This window comes from Rhinolophus hipposideros (assembly GCF_964194185.1).
Source record: "Rhinolophus hipposideros genome assembly, chromosome: 4".
Classification (NCBI taxonomy): domain Eukaryota; kingdom Metazoa; phylum Chordata; class Mammalia; order Chiroptera; family Rhinolophidae; genus Rhinolophus; species Rhinolophus hipposideros.
Window position 1 is genome coordinate 50,588,291 of NC_138050.1, and position 27,036 is coordinate 50,615,326.

The 27,036-nt window shown below is 37.5% G+C and overlaps 1 protein-coding gene across 5 annotated transcripts in view; it reads left to right on the forward strand.

Annotated features, from left to right (window-relative positions):
• PSD3 (pleckstrin and Sec7 domain containing 3) overlaps positions 1-27,036 on the forward strand; it is a 366,738-nt gene that overhangs the window by 293,970 nt on the left and 45,732 nt on the right. For all 5 annotated transcript variants that reach the window (XM_081046336.1, XM_081046338.1, XM_081046337.1 and 2 more), the window contains one exon: positions 17,786-17,856. In XM_081046336.1, the coding sequence (XP_080902462.1) occupies positions 17,786-17,856 (71 nt within the window). The remainder of the gene's footprint in view (positions 1-17,785; positions 17,857-27,036) is intronic.

Sequence of the window (27,036 nt, forward strand, 5' to 3'; positions counted from 1 at the left end):
AAATTGTGACACACACCCGCACACGCCATTTAGGTTGACATAGCATGCAAGAGATGGGGGCAAACAAATGGACAAGACCATACGTAGTGCTATATTTGTATTTTAGTGATATCAATGTGGCAAGAAAACAAGTGCTTGTCTAGTTTTTATTACCACAGCCTATCAGCTGAGGTGCAAGTAATAAATTTTTTCCTGCATGAATTAAGTAAGCACTCACCCAGTACCTAAGACTATATCTGTACAAAGACTTAATTAAACATAGCCTCTCTCCTCTAAGGAGCTTACATTAGGAGTACTACATAGAGAGTAATTACAATCTAGAATCCACAGTACAAATTTTTAAATACATACAACCTGTTAGCTCAGGTACCACAAAATTGAGTGGAAGAAGTGCCATTGGGAGCAAGCAGGCTGACGTTCTCCCCGATGACAAGACATCAATAGGACAGTGGATTAGAAAAAAAGAGCCCACAAGCAGCAGTGTTTAATGTTTATCATAACTTGATATATAACATAGGAAGTAATTCAGATAATTAGGGACAACAGAAATGTTTCAGTAAATGGTACTTGAGTGTGTGTATGGTATGTGGGTGGATGGAGTATATGGGCAGGGGAGTATTCCCCAAATCAGTCCAACCAGAAAAATCTGTTTCAAGTAGGTTAAAGGTAAAAAAAAAATGAGGAGCAAAATCTGAAAACTTTAGAAGAAAATGTGGAACAATGTCATGATGATCTGTAGGTAGAGAAAGATTTCTCCAAATTTAGAAAAAAAACCAATAAACGAATATATTGATACATAAGATTACATTAGAAGTAAAGATTTTTTTCTATTACACTCCTCTTAAAAAGTTAAAAGACAATTCATAGATTGGGAGAAGATACTCATAGCATATTACCAATAAAGGATTAATATTCATAATACATAAAAAAGAAATCTTAATTAGAAAAGACATCTCAGTAGAAAAATGGCCAATAATTTCAACAGACCATTCACAGAAAAAGAAATTGAGATGATCAATCATTGTATGAAAAGATACTCAACCTCACCAATAATCAAGGATATTCAATTTAAACACACAATGAGATAATCATATCCCACATGTCAACATTGGCCAGAATTTGAAAGAATGATAATACCAAATGTTGGCAAGGATTTAGAGCAATGAGCACCCTCAACCCTGTGAATATATCCATAATATCACAACTTTGGAAGAGAGTTGGCAATAATCAGTGAAGTTGAAAATATTTACACTGTGTCTCAGTTAATCCTATTCCAGGTACATGTCTACAGAAACTCTTGCAGTTTTACAAGAGGCAGAATGTTCATAGCAACATTAGAACAGCTGAAAATAAAACAGCCTAAATGGCTCATAATAAGATTTTAGATGGGTTTTATATTCATATAATAGGAAACTATGTAACAGTGAAAAGCAAGGAACTAGGGTTCCATATCAATGTGGATGACTCTCACAAACATAATATTCAATGAAATACTCAACTTGCAGAAGAATGTGTGCTTACAGTTTTCTAAAGCATACAAAACTTCTTAGTAGGAATACATTCACATATAGAAATCATTCACTAAATTAGATGACGGTACATATACGTTTACTTTATTGATAACCTCTGGATATCGTAATGTTTCATAATAAATTTTTTGAAACTTGATAGAACACCTGATTGCATAAGAAATTTAGAAAGCTGAGAATTTTTTTCAAATCTGTGCAAGAAAAATAACAGTTAGAAAACCCAAAAAACAAAAATTAATCACCATCACTATAGTGTAATACTATTTTAAAACTTCACCATACTAGTAGAATTTTGGTTGGTTTTCATATTTAGAAATGTGAAAGACTTAATAATTATAGTTACACAGTAGAATGTAAATATTGTCCACCTTGATCCGGAAAGAATACAAATGAAAGAAGTTGGGAGGTAAAAGTAGAGAAGAGAGCCAAAGGAAAGCAGGGAGAGAGCTTTATGCTACTCTTACAGAGAGGAAGTGAAAAGAGACTGCCTTACAGTGGAAACAGAAAATAATGTTCTTAGCATGTTCTTTAAAACTACTGAAGTAACCAGTAGAAATACAAATAAAAAGCCAAGCAAACATATTGGGAAGATGGAATAGAGTGGTTAAATTTGCTACATCCTCATTTCTCAGCAGAAAATCAATACAGCATCTTACAATCTACTAATACAGTACTTTATTTAGGGATATGATGGAAATTAATACCCAGAGAAACAGCTCAAATGTTAAAGTGTCTTCTTTTGGAAAATGGGATTGGAGAAGTGGGGCAGAAGTGATCAGAGGCTAATTGTGTAGACAGATCACTTTAATAATTTTGAAATATTTTAATCACATTGCATTGCCAGTATAGAGTCTTCAGTGATTTTTACCCACCTGAGATTTGTTTCTAATTTGAAATAATGAAATAGTCGATGCTTTTTAATGGCACGAGAACCAAATTTGGATCCTATTTCCAATCTCGTTTTAAATACTCTGTATATAAGGAGTGTTGTTGAGAAAGTTAGCAAGGTTCACTCACTTTAGAGGGGTTTACACACTTGTCCATCAGCCATACTTTTGAAAATTTGGTCCCACCTGTCAAATTTGAGAGAGTAGATGTTAGGCTGAGTCACACATACTGAAAACAGAGTTTACAATGGCAGCACAGGCAGAATTCTTTGCTTTTGTGTAACACTGGGAACAGCGACACTATAATTAAGAGATAATAAAAGTGGAATCTTTTTTTGTTGTTTTTCGTTTTTCCCCCAGAATACAGTTGTCTCCTTCTATTAGAGAAAGACTCTTTAAGTGCAAATGAAGCAAAGCAATTATTTTAAAGCCAGGCTGAGGTCCCCCCTCCTTTCTACTTTGTGTCTGTGGTGGTGGGTCTATAATGAACCGGTTTGAGCTACTGACACGAAGTCAAAGAGCAGCGACAGGGCAGCCCTTGGAGTTCTCAAGTAGTACCTTGGCTGGTGACAGTCTAGTTTGGGTGGCATTTTATCTGTTTTCAATGGGAGAAATGCCATTTCAGAATTCTACAATTAGACTAAAAGGATAGTTTTAGGTTTTTAAGTTCCATTTTGATGGCTCATGTCTTTCATTTAAAATCCACCATTTCCCTGCAGGGGAGGAAAGTTGTTTGGAAGAGGCCACCCACCATTCTCCTCAGAAGCAGTGCTTTTGACAAGTACCCGTTGAACAGAAATTGCAATCTTTTAGCACCCAAAAAATCTGCGTTCAGAACCTCTGACGTACTTCTTTCTGAAAGAGAAATGCACAGTTTTCACTGCATCTGATTATTCTCTTGGTACTGTTGACTCGTTCTGTTTACATTTTCAGTTCTGTTAATATTTAGGAGACAGAAGAAAATCGTGATGTCTCTATTATGGTTATTTAATGCAGTGATTCAAATCCTTCAGTAATCTGATGAAAATTTGAAATTAAAAATACTGGTTTCCTAAAGGAAATAACTGCAGTGATAGAAATTTACGTCCAAAAATTTTACCACTAGATAGTACAGATTTGAGAACCTCAGCTTTGCAACTGGATAGGTCGTTCATGCATTTTAAAAACCACTTGGGTGCACCAGCTGTGTGCCAGTGCACCCTGGCATTGATGAGGAGTAAAGGTGTTACCGGGTTCGGCTCTTGTCTTCTCAAGTGAAAGATTCAGTTGAGAGACAGCATTCTGTGCAAGTCTAGGATAGTACGAAGTTCATTAGTAAAGGCAGATGCACTCCACGATGTGGAGCAGACAATCCCAAGAGGGGCCAAGGCTTCTCCTTACGTTGTGTGAAGGCTTTTACTCCCATGGATAGAACTGCCTCCTCCCCCATCCCTCCTTGTCTCTTTTTCTCTTTTGGTTCTCAAGGTAGGGTTTCTGCCAATTGTCTTTTTGTAATGTGTTTGAGAAGCCTACTAAAAGGTAACTAGTCCTCCCTTTTGGTTCTCAAGGTAGGGTTTCTGCCAATTGTCTTTTTGTAATGTGTTTGAGAAGCCTACTAAAAGGTACCTAGTCCTCCCTTTTGGTTCTCAAGGTAGGGTTTCTGCCAATTGTCTTCTTGTAATGTGTTTGAGAAGCCTGTAATGTGTTTGACAAGCAGGGTGTACATTCTGATAAACGGGATGGATGTCGTTTTTCCCTCTCTGGCATATAACAACAGGTTCCATTGATTTAGGGGTATGTGTGAACCTGGAATCCTGCTGCGCTAGTAAGGTGCTGGTGCCCTAACTGAGTGCAGCTGCAAGGGGTCTTGACCCAAGTAGGAGCTGCAGCAAGGGGCTTCCTAACCGGGGCTAGGTCTCCCTTCTCCTGTTCATTTCCGTCTATCTACCTACCCTATCATAGGGAGGGAGAAGATATACCAGAGTAGGACCCCTGCTTCTCCTTTTAGGGAAAGGTGGAAGTCTAAATAGATGGAAGAAGTTCCACCTGAATTGGAAAAGCGGAGTTAAACGTTCAGTGGCGCCACGTCAGACGCAGCTCCCAACAGTGTGCTCTTTTCTGGCACTTGTGCATGAACAGCCTTGTAGTGAGGAGCCCCATTTCAGAAGGAAGAGCTGGAAGTCTCTCCTGAAGCCCCTAAGTTTGGGGGAAAGCAGTCAGACTGCTCTCACATTCCCTGGGGAACAGATTCTGTCTGGCAGCCGCCCTTCCTTGTCACTAGTGATTTCTATTGACCTGCATTAGCTTTCGCCCTGGAGCATTTTAAAGGTGCCCCTGGGCCTTGGGCTGTTTTATAATTACAATGGCTTATCTGAATCGCTTATTTGTAGTGTGGACTCTGATGTTTCTTGGCCATAAGGTACTTGTGAAGTTGAAGAAAGGTGATTTGGTGTCATTGATAAGCCTCCTTCTCTGATTCAGCAGTTACTTTTACTTCTCAGCCAGACTGTAATAATTCAACCGTACATTTTATTTTAGCACTTTCCTCTCTCTAAGTTTTATAATCAGCTCTATAAATTCCTCAAGAAATTATGTAAAAACCTTAATATGCTTGATTTTCTTCGAGTTCAGTGTTCATACCTTTCACATATAATGAAGCTATTGAACTTCAGTAATGTTTTGCTATGTCCAACTTTTTAAGATAGTTATTAAAAACAGCATGTTCTCCACCACCTTCCTTCAGTTTGTAAGAATTACAAGCATAGTGACTACAATTAACAATACTGTATTGCATATTTGAAAGTTTCTAAGAGAGTAGATCTTAAAAGCCCTCATCACGAGAAAAAATATTTTGCAACCATGTATGGTGACGGCTGTTAACTAGACTTATTGTGGTAATTATTTCACAAGATATACAAATATCCAATCTTTATGTTGTACACCTGAAACAAACATAATATTATATGTCACTTATACCTCTATTTAAAAAATTATGACATCATGTTTGTTTCCTAGAATTTTGAAGTCCCTTACCACAGAAGTTCATTCTTTATTAACCCTTGAAAACCATAGTAATTTGTCAAGCGATATTTGCTCTTTATGAGCCTGGGTCTTTACTGATATCTTATTTTCATATCTTGTTGAAATAATCTGTACCAAAATTTTATACTGCCTCCTCTTCCCTTTAAGCAACCTGAGTTTTCTAATGTGTTTCATCTAAATAATAGAGAAAACATTTTTTTTTTAAATCTCTCGTATTTGTTGAGTCACATTATTTAAATGCCTATTTAAGATATCTGATTTTCTTCTCGTGTGTGTGTGTGTGTGTGTGTGTGTGTGTGTGTGTGTGTGTGTGTATTTAATCTGCTCTCTGGACACAGCAAGAAATCAAATAAAGTACTTGCTTGGAGGTTCCATTCGAGTATAGGGGGGAGCTCAATAATAAATATGTGATATTTCAGATGGATGTGAAGTGATCCAAAGAAAAATGAAACCAAGGTGAGGAGAGAAGAAAGGAAGTGGGCAGGTGCTGTATTGCATAGAGTGATTCAGAAGACCTCTGGTTTAGGTGACATTTGAGCAGAGACCTAGTTGAAATGAAGGGGCAAGTCAAGATGATATTTGGGGGAGGAACATTCTAGCTGGAAAGAACATGAGGTATAGTTCATTTCTCAAAATTCTAAAAAAAATTCTATGACTCTAGTACTTCTCTTTTTCCTGAAAAAATATATATTCAGAGTCATTGCTGTATTTCTTGCTGCCTGCACGCTTTTTCCTGTACCCTTAACTTATGATGATATGTTCTTGTTATGTTCTGCCCTCTTTTCCAACCTCAGCACAGGTCATTTGAATTCTTCCCATGCTTCTAGTAATGGCCGCCAGTGAAGCGTTCTAGCCAGGTGGAGAGAGATATTTGTTTATAAGTTGAATTTGTACATTGTTGTAGCTTATTACTTAAATAAAATGTTCTCTGTCAGCTTTTGACCATTCTCCCATTATTTACTTTTATTGTTTGCATTCATGTTCGATCTCTCCTACATCAGGACAGACTGGGACAAAATAGAAATAATAAAAAGTTAATAAAAGTGTTGCACATCACCCTCCTTTAAATTAAGGATTAAAAAGTGCACCTCCCTCCTGTTAAAAATTCATCAATAATTTTGGGGAGTTTTTTCTTCTCAAAATATTGACAATTAACAAAGAAAAAAGTCCTGACTATATGAATGAAATTTAAAAAGTAAATCTTTGTGCTTTAGCATGAAAATTGGATGCATTTTCTTTTAGCAGACAATATCCTTAACTTAAAAAAAAATATCTTGTAAAGGATTCACATATATTAACTCACCTAATTTTCAGAGTAACTATAAAGTGGGCACTGTTTTATTTCTATTTTACAGAGAAAGGAAATGAAGCTTGGAGAGGCTAAGTGATTTGCCCAAGGTCACTCATGTGAAACCAGAATTTCAGACCAGGTGTTCTCTATAAAAAATACTAAGTTGACTTCTGTCCAGAGAAGTCATCCTTGATAAAGGATGATGGTAATTAGCAATGTTATGAGACTTCCATAATCGGGATCCACATTTTGATTCAGTGTCTTAGTCTAAATACGAGTGTACTGTAGAAATGGTGAAATACAAAAGAAAACTCTTTTTTCTTTCTTTTCAAAGTCCTGCTGAAAACTAAAACCTCATTTAAAATCTTCTCTGACTTCCAAATTTTATTCAGTATTAGAATTAATGACTTCCTCCTCTTTTTACCTACTTGAAATTCCGTTGTGATTGTCTTAGGTTAGTGCCATGCTACCATTTGGTGTATGCAGCTTATCATGTTGTACTAAGCTTGGCGGTGAATGTAACTGCCTCTATATGGGCACTCTAGGGGTAGGGTCTGTGACCTAATAATCTGTATGTAACAAGCATTGTAACAACATTATAAAGTATTTTTGGTACACTTAGCATGTTCATTTTATAGGTTTATAACCAGAGATGTTAGGTGACTTGTCCAAAATCAGAGAAACAGTGGGCATCATGGTGTGAATAAAACCCAAGTTTCCTGGCTGCCAGTCCAGGGTACTTTCTGCCGTTCTAGAAAGACTGATTTAGTGTAAGGGTCTTGACTTCTTAAAGGAATGGAATGAAATCCGGAGTGAACATCACCCCTCCAGGGGACATCTTGGGCAAAATATTCTTCCAGTTCTCTTTTGTACCATGTTCTATTCTCTATCAAGAATATAAATATATTCCTATCACAGCAAGGAAGGGAATCTTTTTCTGGGAAAAACAATCAGTATAGGTTGTACTTCTAGTTCCTTTAAGGTTGCCCCAGCTTTTCCTTTTATAAAATAGAGTTGACTACATGTAATATAGTTCCCAATCTTAAAGAGAAAGATTGTAAGGATTTTCCAAAAATGTGTAAGTCCCTTACATGTTTCAAAACTAAGATATTTAGAAATATAAAACAGTAGTAGAACTATTTTATTTCTACCACTCTGTTGTAAACCTGGGGATAATGAATACTATCAATTGCTTAATGTTGTGTGACTCATCTCCCAAAGGTAACTTCTTTTATGCACAGCTGGGATTCCATGTTTTCATGCAGTAATCTGAAAGTGTCTGAGTTATTCTATTAATTAAGGTTTAAAAGTACTTCATGGTGCTGTCTGAAGATATTTTATGAAAGAAAGTTAAGGATAAATATACAAGGATTACCTTAACTTCCCTTAATGATTTGTAGGGCTGTCATTTATGAATTTATCTAAATCCTTTGCAAACCAATCTCAGAAAGCAAACTCCTCCTGCCTCAGTTGTACCTCTAACTGCCTTAGTGATGTACAACTTAAGCGCTTGCTTCCTACCAAGGTAGCACTTCTCTTCATCCTATAAGAGAGATGCTTTAAGAATTTAGCCAGGATTTTGGATATTGTCACTAAGATAATATAGCAACTTTAAAAATGTCTTGAGCAAGCCATTGCTCAAACAAGACCTGTTGGCAGGTCTTGTTTGGACCACGGTGTCTTTTTAAAACCATTTTAATTAGTTACCAACATTTTAAAAAATAAAGTATTTCACATAAACTTCCTTTTTTTTCATCCTCTCCTGAAAACTCAGAATGGTTTTATTTTCCAGTGTGGTCATTCACCGAGACTGAGGAGCAGCTGCTCCTTTAGATACAGGCGTGCACTCTCCCTTCTCCAGGAATGGCGAGTAACTTACTACAGTATCATCTCAGTGTTAAGAATTGTCATCCTGGGCCCTATAGGCATTTACTTTTGTGACACCTGATGTGTTGTGTTTAATACTGTTCCTACAAGACCATTCATTACACATGGGATGAAATAATGGCCTAAATTTTCTGCATCAGATACTATTTAACATTTAGTTCATCATGTCCCATATTTATGACTCCAAGCTGACCAAGCAATCTAGGGCTTCTCACAGAGAGTTATCTATGGAGCATGAATGAGCAGTACATGGACAGTGCTAGATTTCAGTCTCACTGCTTCTACTCTCTGACCTCAAGCCCTGTATATACCTAAGTTTACTGATATGGGGTTAATAAGTGCAGCTCGTTATAAAGCTGTTTTGAATAGTAAATGAAGTGATGCATATAAAAAATAAAAATAAATGAAAACATCTTGTGCCTTCTGCAAATCTACTATAGATGTATTCCAGTTGTACTAGTATGGAAGAGCTTTTACTGAGTACGTCTTTGTTTCCAAGTTCAGCAAGGTGTTGGATTTATTTTGCAATGCCTTCCTTGGTATTTCATTATAATTTAAATGTCTTCCTCCATTAATATGAGGAAATGCAGGCATTTTGCATAGAACTAGCACATCCTCATATTTCCCTTGTTTTCTAGCAAGGCAGGGCGTGCACTGTTAGGCTTGATGCTATGCATGACTCAAGAATTCTTTCTCATTAGTGTGGATATGGCTTACTGACCTGCTCTACTCTTTAGGCAGAAAATGGTATTTTTGTCATTTTATTGGGGCAGGGGAAGCATGTTTTTCAAGCCGAAAGAAAAGGTCATTATATTAAAAAGAAAAAATAAGGAATGTACATACTATGTCTTTTTCTATGCATATTAAGTCTTCCTGATACTAAACTTGAACAAAAGGAAAAAGTAGATGATCGGGAAACCCAGCATTAGGAGTGGTCAAAAACAGGACAAGATTTCATGTAGGAAAATAAATTATCTTCCTTTTGAATAAACTAGAAAAATTGAGCAGTAAGATCTTAAATACAATCTGTTCCCAGTTCAGTTTAGAAGATATTAAAGCTGGGGAGTACAGCATGTAAATAGAAACTTTTGCCTGAAGCTTATACCTTTTGGTGAATTAAAAATAGGTAGGTAGGTAGGTAGGTAGGTAGGTAGGTAGACAGAGAGACAGACAACTTTATTTCTGCCACATATCCATTATTACTCTTTACTGAATATTTTATTGCTCAGGAATCTTTTATACTTTTCTCTTAACAAAAGAAGGATGACAACTTGTGTTTTCATTCCCAGTTATGCACTTAACTATTTTACAAAGATCATTGGTAATAATTGAAGCCAAAATATTGTTCATTCTACTTTATATTTCCAAAAAGATTTCTTCAAATATATAATAAAGAGAGATGAGAAAATTAATAAGAACTGGTTTGTAATATTGAAGATTTAATATTTCTAATACCTACCTGTGGAACAACTGCCAATTGTATATTCTCTGTGTGTGTGTGTGTGTGTGTGTATGTGGTGGTGGTGGAAAATAATCACAGAAGCCTGTTGACTTTTTGTGTGTCTTATTTTAACCTATAGTGGATAACAAACAGCCCGCAGCCAGGGCTGGTGGTCAGGGAGTATGTACTGGTTCTGTACAGACTGTTTACCATGGGTGTTCCTTCAATCTTAATTGAGCAGTGTTTTTTCTGATAGGTCAGGGTCCATGCTGAATCAGCTCGTAACTAATCAGAATTTCACCCCTGTATCCAATTAATCAAGACATTATAGCCTGAGTCTGGTTTAAGTGGTCTTTACTGTGTCGGGGAAGGAGAGATTCCCGCCTACCCTTCTTGAGTTCTTATTGCTGGACTAATTAGAAAATTGATACAAGACAGATTAAGAGGAGAAAAACAATTTAATACATGCACACAGGAGATCAGAAATGATGCCCTCAGAAATGGTGAACCAGCCAACTTTTTATGCTTTTTAGACAACAAAACAATAAATTTGTGAAGAAATGACAGGACGAAAACACTTAGGTTTGGGTACTCATTAGTGAGAAATCTAAACAAAGATTCGGCTTGGGTAGTAAATTAATAAAGCAGTGACAAGGTTTGTTTATGTAAGCTTTTGGCCCTGGATTCTGTAGCTCTAGTGATAAGGGTGTCTCTCTCAGCCCTACTGGAGCAAGGAGGGACCTTTCACAGGGGAGCTCGATTTACTGCATTCAAGGGGACAGTAAAAGATCAGTATGTCCTTCTTGCACTGGTTGCTTATCAAGTAACTTGAAATCAAAGTAATCAATATGCCATTGTGGGGTATTTGGGGAAGCTTGCCCTGGATCCCAACACCCACAGAGGGAAAGTGACCAGTGCTATGTGGAAACAATTGTTGAAGTTTAGGTGGGGTCATAGATTCCACATCTATAAAGTGCAATTTATACTAGTGCTCCCTCATAGAGTGGTGGGCTTTCGTTAATACGCGTCAATTCTTGGAGCAGTGCTTAAAACAGTATGTGCTCAGCCAATGTTAGCTGCTGCTGTTACTACTGCTGTCATTATTACTGCTATTAGCAGTAGGTCACAGAAATGTCGGGTGGGCAGTATGTGAGAGCGCAGGCAGACACAGGGATGGTGCCTCAGTTCTGAAGTCCATAGCTGTGAGCTGGGATAGCGTTGAAGGTACTGGAGTTGAGCGAGATTAAAGAACATGCCTGACTTGCATTCCCCTTCTGTCTCCTATTCTCCTTTCCCTGCAACCACCTCACTGAAGTAGCAGGCCTGACCATTACAAGGATTGTCCCCTGTACAGTTTTTCCTTCCTAATGTACACTGACACGTGTGTCCTCATCTGAAGTGCCCTGTACAATAGCTTTGAAATCTTTAGATACATAGCCTCCTCAGTGGCTTCCCCTGCCTCTCAGAGCTGCAAATACAATTAATAATGGGGACATTCATGTGAAATGGAGGCAGTCTCTATCGAATTAAAAGGATTGTTTGGCTCGGATAGAACACACGTTTCTAAAGCGAGCCCAGTGCCCAGGGCCCTGCTGTATCGGGGCTCAGTTAATATTGCTGTCCTCCCCTTTCCTTCCATGTCTCTATCTTAATTTATTGTGCACCTCTGCCCATATTTTGGCCTGTTTCTCTCAGTGGGGTAATTGCAACAACGTCCTTACTGGTATTCCTCGTTCTAATTTCTCTCATTCTGTCCTCAACTGCTATCTCCTATATCCTACCTCAAATGAATTATCCCTAGAATACAAAACGGTTGAGTCCTTTTCCTTTTTTTTAAGGTAAGGAAAAAAGCTGTTGACTCTATTTTTAGGCAGTATGATGGCCAATGAATTCTGAAAGTCTTCCATCATAATAAAACATCTAAAAAAGATAAAATATTTTCTAATTAAGGGAGGTAAGCTAGCCCTGGGTCTGCTAGAATCCTCGGGGCATCTCCGGGTTTGGGTGCCCAAGGAGGAGTACTGGAGATAACGTTACACAGCTTTCAGCACAGATGGACAAAAAGATAGAGCATATGAAGGAGCAATGAAGACGCCTGTGGACTGGAATGAGAAGTTAGAGAGGCAGAGGTTTCAGTGGCAGAGGAAATAGTGGAAAGAAACAGTATTCAAAGACAGAATGACTGCAGGTGTTTGGAAATGATACACGGGAAGCCTCGAGAAAACCGAACTGGGTAAATGTAAAGAAAACTATACATATACTTACACATAACATTTAGACTCAAGATAGCTATCCCAACAATGACAGGCACCAGAAGACAGTGCAATAATATTTTCATAAGAAAAAGTAGTTGTCAACCTAGAATTTTTAATGAGCATTTTTATGTAAACAAAAATAGAAAAAGATTTGCCACCAAAAGACCCTGACTAAAGGAACTTTTCAGTATAGATTTCAAGAAGTAGCTGAAAATGGCCTCCAAAAATCAATCTTAGGTGCAGAAAGCAGTAATATATAAAGGTAATGGTAAACATGAGGGAAAATCAAAACAGACAGTGGTGGTTTATAGAAAAAAAAAATGTCTATTTCAGTAGTATTAAAAAAAACTAAAGTAAATAGATGCCATTATCATGTAAGGTTGGAGGCAAATGATTAAAATTAAAATATTCTAGTATTTCGTGTTTTCAAGAAGAAAGCAATTGATTACCTTTGGACTTTGAATATGCATATTAAAAACAACCATAAAATGGGATCTTCTGATCAAGCTCAGTAAACACTCTTTCACAACAGGTGCCCAGGTTTGTTAAAGTACACCTACCTACCTGCCAACTTCCTACCACTTTGTCATTAAAGCCTTTCAATAGGATACATTAGGTTTCCAATCAATAATCTCCCTCATTCCTCCCACCGTGTATTATGTAACTACAGTTGCAACTCTTTCCCCAGTTGTATATACTTAATATGTGCTATGAGGTCAGATTTTTTATTAAAATTTATTGGGGTGACATATAGGTTTCAAGTGTACGATTCTGTAATACATCATCTATATATCACATTCTGTGATCACCACCCAGAGTCAGTTCTCCTTCCATCACCATATATTTGACCCCCTTTACCCTCATCTACCATCTTCCCCCCTTACCCTCTGTAACCACCTGAAATCAGTTTTCACCCATTCCTCAGTCATCGTTTTGAGGAACAGTGGCCCTCATTCACTGCTGTCTTACCCATGTGTTTCACACGAGGAGCCTCACAAGGGTGCAAAAGCCATAGAAGCGCTGTGTGCGCTTGTATGTGGCTTTAAAAATCAGGGCAGTTGAACCTGCCTCTAGTGAGCCTTCCCAGCCTGCTCTAGTGCACAGTGGTCCCATTCTTCTCTGAATACCACTCCTTTGTGCCCACACCATCCCATGTATAAAATAGAAGTCATGATATTACCTTATTTTTAGAATCATGATGTGGGTTAAATAGGTTAATACATGTAAAAATCATTTAGAGCTGTGCTTTTATACCACACTAAGCTATGTATTGTTGAGCGTTTGCTTCTAAGTTATCTTGTTAGGTGGCTTCATTTAAATGTTAAACAACTAAATTATAATGGGCCAAAAACAAGGTTAAGTTTTATACTTCTGTGGGAGATGGAAAAGTAGAGAATGCAATACAGGGTTAATGCTCACTGACTTTTAGCATTAGTCACCCATGGGTGACTTAAGATCACATTTCAGTTGGAGAACCTGTTTCTAGTAGGCTGAGTGTGGTAATGACAAAGAGCTGTTAAAAATTTTATGCATACATGCATGGATTCCTAGAGAGCAGATTTCTACCTGAAAAGTAGAAAAATAGATTTGTCCATCTCTGAACTGAGGGAATCTCAGAATGTCACTGAAATGGTTTCAGGGCTTTGGGGAAAGCCTTTAGAATCCAGGACCCATGCGCCTCCTATTGAAAACACAAGAAGTTTTTTCTGAATTCCTTTCCGACATTAGCAAGTACTTCGTCTTGAGTTATGTGAACCATCCACATTTTAAAATGAAGCTGCTGAAGTCCTGAGAAGTTGAGGGCCTGGTCAGGAGTTACCCAGGTCAGGGATGGTGGATGAGAGGATGGGTGTAAGACAAAAGTACAGAAGCCAGATGGTCTGCTTTCCAGGCAGGCGCCTCCGCCACAGCACGCTGCCCCCGGTTCCACTCTGCAATAGCTTCTGCAGCCTGTTCTCACGTCAACTGTGTCAGAATTTGATGTCTATGGAACAATAGCCAATATTTGTTTTGCTATATATACCTAATGATCTGTGATTCTATTTATAATAGTCACTTTTTTCTTTATAAAGGAGATGATGGTATACTTTTTGTTCAATTACAGTCGACAGTCAATATTATATTAATTTCAGGTGTACAGCATATGTTTAGACATTTATATAATCTACAATGTGATCCCCTTGATTAGTCTAGTACCCACCTGGCACCACACATAGTTATTACAATATTATCGTCTATATTCCCTATGCTGTATTTTACATCCCTGTGACTATTTGGTAGCTCCCAATTTGTTCTTCTTAATCCCTTCACCTTTTCACCCAGCCCCTCCCACCAACACCCCTCCCGTCTGGCAACCATTAGTACCTGTATGTTCTCTGTATCTGTGAATCTGTTTCTGTTTTGTTTGTTCATTCTGTTCTTTAGATTCCACATGCTTACATGAGATATGGTATTTGTCTTTCTCTGGCTTATTTCACTTAGCATAATAATCCTCAGGTCCATCCACGTTGTTGCAAATGGTAAGATTTCATTCTTTTTTATGGCCAAGTAATACTCCATTGTTTATAGGGACCACCTATTCTTTATCCAGTCGTCTACTGATGGGCAGTTTGGTTGCTTTCATATCTTGGCTATTGTAAGTAATGCTGCAGTGAACATAGGTATTCATATATCTTTTCGAATTAGTGTTTTGGATATCTGCAAATAAATACCGAGAAGTGGAATTCCCAGGTCATAAGGTAGTTCTATTTTTAATTTTTTGAGGAAACTTCGGACTGTTTTCCATAGCGCCTGTACCAATTGTCAATGCCACCAACAGTACACGGGAGTTCCCTTTTCTCCACATTTCGCCAATACTTGCTGTTTGTTGATGGCATACTTTTTTGATAATTTATTTTTAAGTTTTCAATTTTAAACCTTACATAATGGAAACAGATGGGACAGTTTTTTTTTAATTTACCCCTGGAAACCTGCAGAGCGGATGTTCTGAGTCCTTTTTTGCCAGGTGGCTATCTCAGTATGGTGTTGGCAGGAGCACACACGTCCTGTAGGTAGATAGTCACCCATATTACAAGTGTAAGGATTCTTGAGTCTTCAGTCAAAGTAAATTTAAAGGATTTAAAGCTTAAGAAAAATTCACTTCCTAATTTAATGAGGTATCTAAGTTAAAGACAGTCTAAAGACACCCAAATAGGTGACAAAGGAATAAGAATAAATAGCCCTCCGTACCTATTTGGATAGACATGTTTAGAAAAATGACCTTCGGGTAATATTTTCCAGTTACAGATTTATTTTAAGATTAAGAATAAATAGTAAACTGTTTTACTAATCTGTCCTTTTGCTTTAAGACAATCTGTACAAGTTTATATAAGTCAATAGAGAAATTCTATATACTTTATAGTCCAGGAAAACAGAAAGAAAAGGAATGAGAGGGCTTCTAAAAGAAGATTCGTTTGGAGAATTATTATGAAGGTGCCTAATGTCTGCCTTGCTCTGTGCCAAGTTCTGTGAGTTCTAAAGGTGAAGGTTACCTCACAGTCTAATGAAAGAAATTTAGACAAAAAAATTATGTTACAATGCAGCAAGCTCTGCAGCAGAGGTATCACAGGTTGTTGTCATAATAATTAAATAATGATTAAAGTTATAATAATAGAGTAATAAAAATTAAAGTGATATCTGATTGTTGGTGGGTGTGGGGGAGAAATGCCAACAGGAGTCCTTTTATATTCTGAGACTTTTTTCTTATGATTCCTAGAAATTTCAGCGAAGCCATAAAGGCTCCTATACATGAGCCTTTTAAACTTTCTCTTACATTAATATCTATTTCCAGTATGCCTCTTTTGCTTTCCCAGTCTTTAAGTCATCTTTACTAGAGTGCAGGCTGTAGAACCGTGCTCTCTGGGTTCAGATTCCTCCTCCTCCTCTTCCTGGTTACATGACCATGAGCAAATGACTTCTTTGTGCTTTGGTTTGCTAAAAAGCAAGAGTACTAGTACCTACCCCTCAGGATTATTGTGTTTTACATTACATGTAAAACATTTTGAGAACACTGCCTATTATACAGTTAGGTTCAAGAAAATTTTCATTCTCATGATTACTAGTTTTGGTAGCCACTAAAACAGGAACATTGAAACACAATCACCATGTTGATCATTTAGGGTGTCTTTTTTTCAGTAAATTTTATTGGGGTGACAATTGTTAGTCAAGTTACATAGATTTCAGGTGTACAATTCTGTATTACATCATCTATAAATCCCATTCTGTGTTCACCACCCAGAGTCAGTTCTCCTTCCATCACCATATATTTCATCCCCCTTACCCTCATCTGCCATCCCCACAACGCCCATACCCTCTGGTAACCACTAAACTATTGTCTGTGTCTATGAGTTTTTGTTTCTCATTTGTTTCTCTTGTTCTTTTGTTGTTTTCAGTTCATTTACCACATATCAGTGATGTCATATGGTTCTCTGCTTTTTCTGTCTGACTTATTTCGCTTAGCATTATAATCTCAAGATGCATCCTTGTTGTCACAAACGGTCCTATTTCATCTTTTCTTACCGCCGAATAGTATTCCATGGTGTATATATACCACAACTTCTTTATCCATTCATCTATCGAAGGACATTTTGGTTGTTTCCATGTCGTGGCCACCGTAAATAAAGCTGCAATGAACATTGGAGCACACGTGTCTTTATGGATAAATGTTTTCAGATTTTTTGGATAGGTACCCAGGAGAGGGATTGCTGGGTCATATGGTAATTCTATTCGTGATGTTTTGAGGAGCCTCCACACTGCCTTCCATAACGGCTGCACCAGTCTGCATTCCCACCAACAGTGGATGAGGGTTCCTTTTTCTCCACAGCCTCTCCAACACTTGTTACTATTTGTCTTGTTGATGATAGCCATTCTAACTGGGGTGTGGTGATATCTCATTGTGGTTTTTATTTGCATTTCTCTGATGATTAGTGATGTTGAGCATTTTTTCATATGTCTATTTGCCATTTGTATATCCTCTTTGGAGAAATGTCTCTTCAAGTCCTCTGCCCATTTTTCAATTGGGTTGTTTGGTCTTTTTGTTGCTGAGTTTCATGAGATCCTTGTATATTTTGGATATTAGCCCTTTATCGGAGGCACTGTTTGCAAAAATCTTCTCCCATTCAGTTGTTTGCCTCTTTATTTTGTTGATGGTTTCTTTTGCTGTGCAGAGGCTTTTAAGTTTGATATAGTCCCATTCATTTATTTTAGCTCTTACTTCCCTTGCCTTTGGAGTCAAATTCATAAAATGCTCTTTGAACCCAAGGTCCGTAAGTTTAGTACCTATGTTTTCTTCTATGCAATTTATTGTTTCAGGTCTTATGCTTAAGTCTTTGATCCATTTTGAATTAATTTTGGTACATGGTGACAGATAACAGTTAGGGTCTCTTTCTAAAATGCTAATTTGTCTAATAAGTTTTTTTATTTTTTTTCCTTTCTAGCTCCAAGAGGAAAGCGAGGATGGAAAACTTTTTATGCTGTACTAAAGGGAACAGTCCTTTACTTGCAAAAGGTAAAAATAAATAAATAAGGGAGCCCTCAAAACTTTATGCAATGCTAGACAAGTTACCCCAAAAATATTCACTTTGTATAAAAAAAGCTCACATAAAACACCCAAAAGACTGTTTAATTGATGTCTAAATTATTTTTTGGATTTGACTTGTTTCTGGTGAAATAATTATTTGAGATATTATAAATGTATATTCTATGTATAATATTTTATATACTGGGGTGCCAAAAAAATGTACACATTTTAACAGATGTCATCTATGTATTACTTTTCGAAGTTGAATTGGATTACAGTAGCAATGTGTAGTACCACATTCGCTCAAAAGGTGGTGTTAATCAAATGAGTGCTTGCGTCCTTTATTGTATTACTATTTTAATACAGTTTTTTTCCTTTCTTAAAATGTATGTACCTTTTTTGGCACCCTCTGTATATAAAAGATTATATATATCGGTGTGGATGTGTGTGTGTGTGTGTGTGTGTGTGTGTGTGTGTGTGTGTGTTTGATCAGAGGGACTAGATGAGCTGTATTCTAATTATGTTGAATTAGAAATTTTGAATCTAAGTAAGTTAGACTTCATAAGGTCTGTGCAGGTACAGACCTGTGGCAGCACTTGTTTCAATGTATATTTGTACTGCAAATTTGTTATATCTTTTATTTGTTGTTATTGAACACTGGATCTTTATTTAGTTATTTATCTTCATTCACATCCTACCTAAATCCAGAAACACAGCATACCAAAACTTAAGAGATACAGCAAAAAGAGATACAGCTTTATAGAGATAAGCACATACAATAAAAAAAAGAAAATATCAAACAACCTAACTTTACACCTAAAGTTGCTAGAAAAAGAACAAACAAACAAAGCCCCAAGTTAGTATAAGGAAGGAAACATTAGGATTAGAGCAGACATAAATGAAATAGAGACCATGAAAACAATAGGAAAAAAATCAGTGAAACTAAGAATTGTTTTTTTGAAAAGATCAATTAAATTTACAAGCCTTTAGTTATACTACTAAGGGGGTGGGGGGAAGAAGACTCAAATCATACGTGAAGGAAGAGATGTTACAACTGATGGCACAGAAATGAAAAGTATTATAAGAATCAACTTCACCAACAAATTAGACAACCTAGGAGAAATTCAATCTGCCAAAACTGAATCATGAATAAATAGAAAAACCAAAGCAGATCTGTAACTAGTAAGGAGATTGAGTCAGTAATCACCAGTTCACCGGTAAATTCTACCAAACTTTTAAATAAGTATTGATGCTAATCCTCCTCAAATTTTTCCAAAAAATTGAAAGGGGTCAACTCCTAAACTTATTTTATGAGCCAGCATTATCCTGATACCAAAACCAGAAAGAAAAAAACACTGTAAGAGAAAAAAACTACATCTCTGAAAAATTCATCTCTGATGAATATAGATGCAAAAAACCTCAACAAAATATTAGCAAACCAAATTCAACATCATATTAAAAGGAGAATGCACCATGACCAAATGAGGTTTATTTCTGCAAAGCAAGTATGGTTCAACATACGGAAATCAATTAATGGGATAAACTACATTAACAGAACAAAGGTTATAAATCACATGATCATCTCCATAGATACAGAAAAAGCATTTAATAGAAATTCTACAAGCTTTCATGATAAAAAACTTTCAATGAATTAGGAATAAAAGGAAATTGTCTCACTATAATGAGGCCATATATATGAAAAACCCACAGCTAACAGAAGACATTTGTTTTGATTGGGTAGTTTATTCCATTTACATTTAAAGTAATTATTGATAGAAAAGGATTTACTATTAGCGTTTTGTAAATTGTTTCCTCTTTTGTAGCTTTTGTTTACCCTCTTTGTTGCTGTCTTCCTTTGTGTTTTGTTGATATTTTGTAGAAACATGGTTTGATTGCTTTCTCATTTTCTTTTGTATCTTTTATAGGGGTAACCTTACCATAAGGCTTACATAAAACTATAGTTCTAACAGTCTATTTTAAGCTGATACCAACTTAATTTCAATCACATACAGAAACTATACTTTTACTTCTCACACACACAGAGTTTATGATATTGATGTCAGAATTTACTTCTTTTTATATTGTATATCCATTAACAAATTTTGGTATTTATAGTTATTCTTAGTACTTTTCTCTTTTAACATTTATGCTATGGTTAAAAGTGATTTGTACAGTATTTCATTATTCTGTATTTGTCTACCGTGTTTCCCCAAAAATAAGACCTGGCTGGACAATCAGCTCTAATGCGTCTTTTGGAGCAAAAATTAATATAAGGCCCGGTGTTATGTTATGTTACGTTATGTTACGTTACGTTACGTTACGTTATGTTATGCTATGTTATGTTATGTTGTTATGTTATGTGATGTTATACTATATTATATTACATAAGACCTGGTCTTACATTATAGTAAAATAAGACCGGGTCTTATATTAATTTTTGCTCCAAAAGACGCACGAGAGCTGATTGTCTGGCTAGGTCTTGTTTTCAGGGAAACACAGTATATGTTTACCTTTACCACTGAGATTTATACGTCATATACTATCATGTTGCAGTTTCAGTTCCTTTCATTTCAAATTCTTGTTTTGTTTTCATTACACTTCTGTAAGGCAAGTCTAGGAGTGACGAACTCCGTCAGTCATTGCTCGTCTGGGAAAGTCTTTCTCTCTCCTTCATTTTTAAAGGACTATTTGCTTGGTATACTATTCTTGGTTTACAGGGTTTTTTGCTTTTGTTTTGGGTTGTTTTTTTTTCCCTAGCATTTAGAATATGTCATCCTACTCTGCCCTGACCCGCAAGGTTTCTGCTGAGAAATCCTATAATAGTCTTAAGGGAGTGCCTTGTATATAACAAATCACTCTTCCCTTGCTGCTTTCAGAATTCTCTCTTCTTTGACTTTTGACAATTTTATTATACCGTGTCTAGGTGTGGATATCTTTATCTTGATTTGAGATGATTGGGTTTCTTGAATCTGATGTCTGTGTCCTTCCCCAGATTTGGGAAGTTGAGGGTTTTACAGCAACAAGCCCCCAGCTCTCCCTTGTTTGGAGCTGCAGCTAGGCATCCAGAGTATATCAGCTCCCTGTCAATGCCCCATGTTAGGCAACACAGATACCGGTTCCCTTGGGCAGCCCTCTGATGAGCCAGCATGCCAGACGCACACTCCACTCCTCCTTCTCCCTCCCAAGAGAGAAGCCTTTCTCCCAGTCTTTGCTCTTCTTACCTATTTCAATATAGCTCTTCCTGGATTCTTGCTTGCCTGACATACTGCGTTGTCTTAACTGCGTTCTGGCATTCTCGTAAAGGTATTTTGAATCACATATCATTGTTAAGTTGGTGTTTCTATGGGGGAACAAAATCTGAGACTTCCTATTCTTGCTGAGGGAAAAGATTTTTAAATCTACTTGGACTTGATATAGCTCTGACATCCTTTTCTTTTTATTCCACTTATTACCATAAACATTTTTAAATGAAAAATTTTGTAGCAGCATGGTTTTTGGTCAGTCTGGTATCTGATGACTGTGCAATGCTAAGTCATGGTTTTCTTTTTTGCTCTCTTCTTGATAGGGTACAGAACCATTCACCTTAATTGCTTATAATATTTTCCATTAACTAGATTTGCCATAATTCTTTTTCTATTTTCAGACATCCCCTCTTTTAAGTTTTTCAGTTATAAATATATATATAATTTAATATAAGTATATATAACATATAAGTATATATTTACTACATAATATAAATATTTATTTAATATATATTTAATATATAAATTATATTTATTATTTAATATAAATATATATAAAATATTCCTTACCTAAGGAAAAAAATATCTCAAAAGGATTTGTGTTAGATATGGTCCCTCCCAGTCTAGTCATCTGAAAAAAGTTCCAATAGAGAAATAGAACAAAAGAGAATTTGTACACATGGGGTTTGCCATCTGATTTAATACTGTAGATGTTACATCAAAGGGAAGGCCTCCCAGAGAAGCACAAGTGTGGAAGAAGTATGTAAGGACATCTATGTAGGGACACATATATAAAGTGTGTGCACTTATCTGTTTATTTCGTAAAGGTACACTACTGGTAGTGTCATGAGTCATAAGAACAGGGTAGGAACTGTTTAAAATTATAGGCACACCCTGGAGATATTGTAGCTTTAGTTCTAGACCACTGCGATAAAGCAAATACAGTAATAAAGCAAGTCACACAAAAGTTTTGGTTTCCCATTGCATATAGAAGTTATGTTTACACTATACTGTAGTCTATTATGTGTGAAATGGCATTACCTCTAAAAAAAAAAACAACAAAACAATGTACACACCTTAATTAAAAAATACTTTATTGCTAAAAAATGCTACCCATCATCTGAGCTTTCAGCGCATTTTAATCTTTTTGCTGGTGCCCTATAGTAACATCAAAGATCACTGGTCACAGATCACCATAAAAAAACACAATAATGAAAAGGTTTGAAATATCGTGAGAATTACCAAAATGTGACAGAGACAGGAAGTGAGCATATGCTGTTGAAAAATCATACCAATAGACTTACTAATCTACTCAGGGTTGCCACAAACTATCAATTGGTAAAAAACACAATATCTGGGAAGCACACTAAAGCAAAGCTCGATAAAACAAGGTATGTCTGTATTAAGTCATGCTTATAAATTACTTCTGGAAGGTTGAACAACCTTCATGCCCAATCACAGTTTATGACAATATCCGTCTCAACGCAGCCTAACCTCTCCACACTCATTATGGATATTTGGATAGTGAAAGAAAAAGGTCTCATTCATTTTTGAGCTGTTTGTTTTCAGTGCACAAACACGTGTCCTTACGTACTTCTTCCACACTTGTGTTTCTCTGGGAAGCCTTTCTTTTGATATAACATCTACAGTATTAAATCAGATGGCAACCCCTGTGTGTACAATTCTCTTTCATTCTATTTCTCTGTTGGAACTTTTTCCAGATGACTAGACTGGGAGGGACCATATCTAACACAAATCCTTTTGAGATTTGTTTTCGTTTTGGAATAGCTTAGGTAAGCAATATTAGAGCATGGGATACTTCACCTTGGACCAGAGCTCTCTTTGTGGGGAAATAACCTTTGCAGAGGGAGGTATGGAGTTAGTTGAAACCCACAGATTACCAAAAATGAACATAAAGTCTTGTGGCATCTTTCTAAAATGTACACATTACTTGGAGGGATAAAACAATGGGAGAAACGGAGATAGTTGTTGATATTATATCCATACTTTTAGGTGTCCAGATATCTTGTATTGCCTTTATTTCCCTATAGAGTCAACATAGTTTCTAATTTATAAGTCAACGGCGTTGGCCTCTGCTAAAGCAGCATGTGTGTACATGCTGGGTCCACATTGGTCCTTTCAGCTAGCTTTGTCTCTGCAGGGAACAACCCTTTGAAATTAAATTTAACATATCACAGCTGTTTCTCCAGCATAAACTCTATTCTCTTGGCTAACGTTTTCATTTTCTCTAAAATCTCTATAAGGGGTATGGCTGTCTTTGGCAAAACCATTTCTCTGAATACCTAGCCACAGGATTTCCACCCACTCCATCCCAGAGTGAGCCAGGGAAGAGAGAAAAATACTCCTTTATTCAACATTCGACAGAAGTGATAGAGAGAGAGATGCTGTTTCCACGTTCCCAGCGTTTCCTATCTCATTGTCCTCTCTCTCAGATGAATGAATTGGATTGAGTTGGGCTCCTCCAGATATAGAAGAGAAAGGACTAAACACAGACAAGAGAATAACTTTGTAGCTTTGGCATCAGTTTGAATGACAGCACCAAAATTAGATTGCATCTCCATATTTATGGTACCTCGGGAGTGTGGCGAATGTGCATTTCGGGAAAGTTGGGTGAAATTCCTTTTATAAAGTAAAATATAGGACACAAAGGAAATGATACATTTGTGTAGGAGAGTGCAGAGGAGAGCTGTGACCTATCCATCAGGTTGCTGTTTCATTTGACTCAGTAAGAATCAGGCCTTGCTGTAAAATACCTGCTTAGGATGAAAGTAAGCCTGAAAAGGGCCAGCCACGTTTTGTATCCAGTCTCTAGTGTTATTATTGTTAATGGCCTTTCAAATAAAAAGGAGAGATAGAAAAAAATGTGCCAAGTGCTTGAAATCTCATCATAGCAATCAACCAGTATCTGTTCCCAGAACCTTTGCACAAATCCGAGAGACTAGCTCATCAGTCAGTGGAAGCTTCATCATATCAGACCAGGTTCTTGTATGGATATATCTACTCTGGTTTTTTTTTTTAAATGAGTGTCTTCCTGATTTGTAAAATTATGAAAAGCAAAAAGGCAGGTAGGCAATACAAATACGAAAATGTGCACACCTGAAAATGCCAAGCACTTGTGAAATTCACAGGGTGCTGTCTACTGCTGATCAGACCTGTGCTGCAAAGGCATCTTTGCGATACTGAGCTGCGCACCAGAAACAGTCCTTGGTACTTAGACTGCTTCTTTGAATTACCTCGGAGTTACAGAGTATAGGGGGCTCAGTGCTGGTGCAGGGTGTGTCCTACAAAGGGCTTCCAATGGCCCATTGCTGGGTAATTCTTCACCTGGCTGGAGTCCTAATCATCCAGCGCGTGATGGCAGAGGCTACACACCGACTTATATGGTGCAGTGTATGCTAATATGGCAGCGTGGTTTGGCATTTGGACAGTTTGCGGCTTATATACTCACCACCATTGAGAGTTCGTCACATGTCAATTGCTAAGCTAAATGCTGGCCTTCCAAAGATGACTAAGACACAATCTCTGCCTACATAGAGCTCACAAAACGAGAGGAGAACGGGTAAATTCAACATTCACCAAACACTGGGACAAATCAGTACAGGGATGAAAAGTCTTAGTGAATAGGGCCCCCTAATCATGCCTGCAAAGGTCAGAGAATGCCTCCAGGAGGAATGAACACATTTTGAACTGAGCAGCAGTTTGCCAGGCCAGCAAGGGGATAAAAAGCCCTTAACCAAAGAGGGGAGAAATAATAGATTTGAGAGCGTATGGCATGTTCAAGTAAAAGCAAAACAGCTTTTTCCATTTGGATTCTAGGATGAATGGGAGGTGGCAAGTGGTAGAAACATGATGAAAAGTTGTTTCAAGTAACTAGTGTGTCATGAAAATTAAAAAAAAAAAACGGTGTCACAGTCATAAACTGTCCACTTTAGAAAAGAAACAACTTTCCTTCCCCGAGGGAATGTCAGCCTCTTGAGTGTGAGTGGTGTGCTGCTCTCCCGGACACCTAGGCATTCCGGGGACTTAGACCCCATGGGAACTCCTGCCGGGCAGCCCCTCACCAGGCCTGCTGGACGAGGCATGTGCCCTAGAACTAGCACTCTGCCCTTCCCTCTGTGCCCTCAGAATGCCCGTATTAGCATTCCTGAGATTCAGGTATAGCTGAGGAAACAGGAGTCATCCCATCCTCTCCTTCCCCCTTTAGCCAATTCTCTGTTATTTGGGTGAGGGGTAATGAGGAAGGGACCGCTTTTCCCTTAGCCCAAGACTAGCTTAATTCAGTTTAGCAAAGACTTACTTAGTCAGCATACTATGGGCAGGGGCTATGCCAGATGTGGGCGTACAAAGGTTGTAGGATCTAGCACCTGTTCTTAAGGGTCTCGCTAACACACTCAAGTTCTGCCGTCATTCCAACCTTTTCATGACTTCCAGATTGACACTTAAAAGTGACCGAAGCATCAATTCTCAGCTGAACTTTGACTAACAAACTACTGTTCTTATATTATACAGAGGGTCATAATAGGAAGCAAATCAATAATGAATGCATCTATTACATTAGGGCTCTGCCAGTTTTTCAAAATGTATACACTGGAGATACGGTTGTGCACAAGCGGAAGTTCCTAAGGGAACTTACGCTCCATCTGAAGAGAGCAACAAATAAAGAGCATTTCCGTGCAATTTGAAATGTGCTGCGAAGAGGGCAGGGTGCTATGGAAAAACATTTGGAAGGACACAGAATTGAACCTCAGGAAGAGAAGGAAGATCATGGAAGAATTTGCGAAGAAAATGATATCTAACCTGCACTTAAAAGACAAATAGAAGTTACATAGAGGATTCAGAGAAATCTGTGTGGAGGCCTAGATATGAGAGAGACCGCAGCACATCCGGAGAGCTGCAGGTTGACTGAAGATGTCCCAGGCAGATTATGAAGAGCGTAGAAAGCCACGTTTAGAAGTTGGGATTTTATCTTGGAGCAATGTGGAGAGTTTTAAATGGGGTGTGACATAATCAGGTTTATATTTTAGATCAGTCTGGCAATAGAACGGAAAATAGTTTGGAGGCAAATTCAATCAGAGACATAGAGACCAGACAGCTTAAAGGATGGTAGGGGTAGCGGAAAGGAGCACACAGCCTAACTAGAGTTCAGTTTTGCGGTGTTGAGTTCGAGGTGTCTGTGGAATACGAAATGGATCTGTGCAACAAGCAATTATGAATACTCAGCTCTGGAGCTGAGGAAGAAGCCTGGAAACACAGATCTGGAGAGTCATTTAAAAACAGTTGGGAATTTCAGCCATGGGAATAGATGATGTCACTCAGGGTTTGTAGAGTGAGGAGATGATGGAGTGAGGATAGACCAGTGGAACAGACACTTCCTATGTTCCCGAAGAGGAATAGACAGTGAAGGAGAGCCTGAACCGTGACCAGAGCCAGGAGCAAAACAGAGAAGGGGAGAAGAAGGGTCAGCCAGACAGACACTACAGATGCCCAGTAATGGTAAAGTGTTGCATGTTGTAAAAAGCTTTCATAGGATAGGAATTGGCAAGTGCCACTTGAATTCAGCAACAAGGAAATTATTGATAAAACAGTTTCAGTGGAGTGCTGGCCATGGAAGCTAGATTGGAATAAAAGTTAAAGACATAGGAGTGGAGAGTATAAAGACAACTATTTTCAAGAAACTTGACTTGTAGTTTCCACTTGGGTCTTCCCTCCACTCCCCCTTTTCTGCTACCCACCACCCCACGACTTTTGCAAATAACAGATCCCCAGGGTCTAGTTCATTTCTCCTGAATCTCTTTTCTTTCCTGTTATTGATTTCTCTCTAAAGTGAAATAAGTCCTTTTCTTTCTTCCTTTCCCCTGGACAGTTTCTGACATATCCAAGCTCTTGTTTTGCTTCTCCAGGTTAC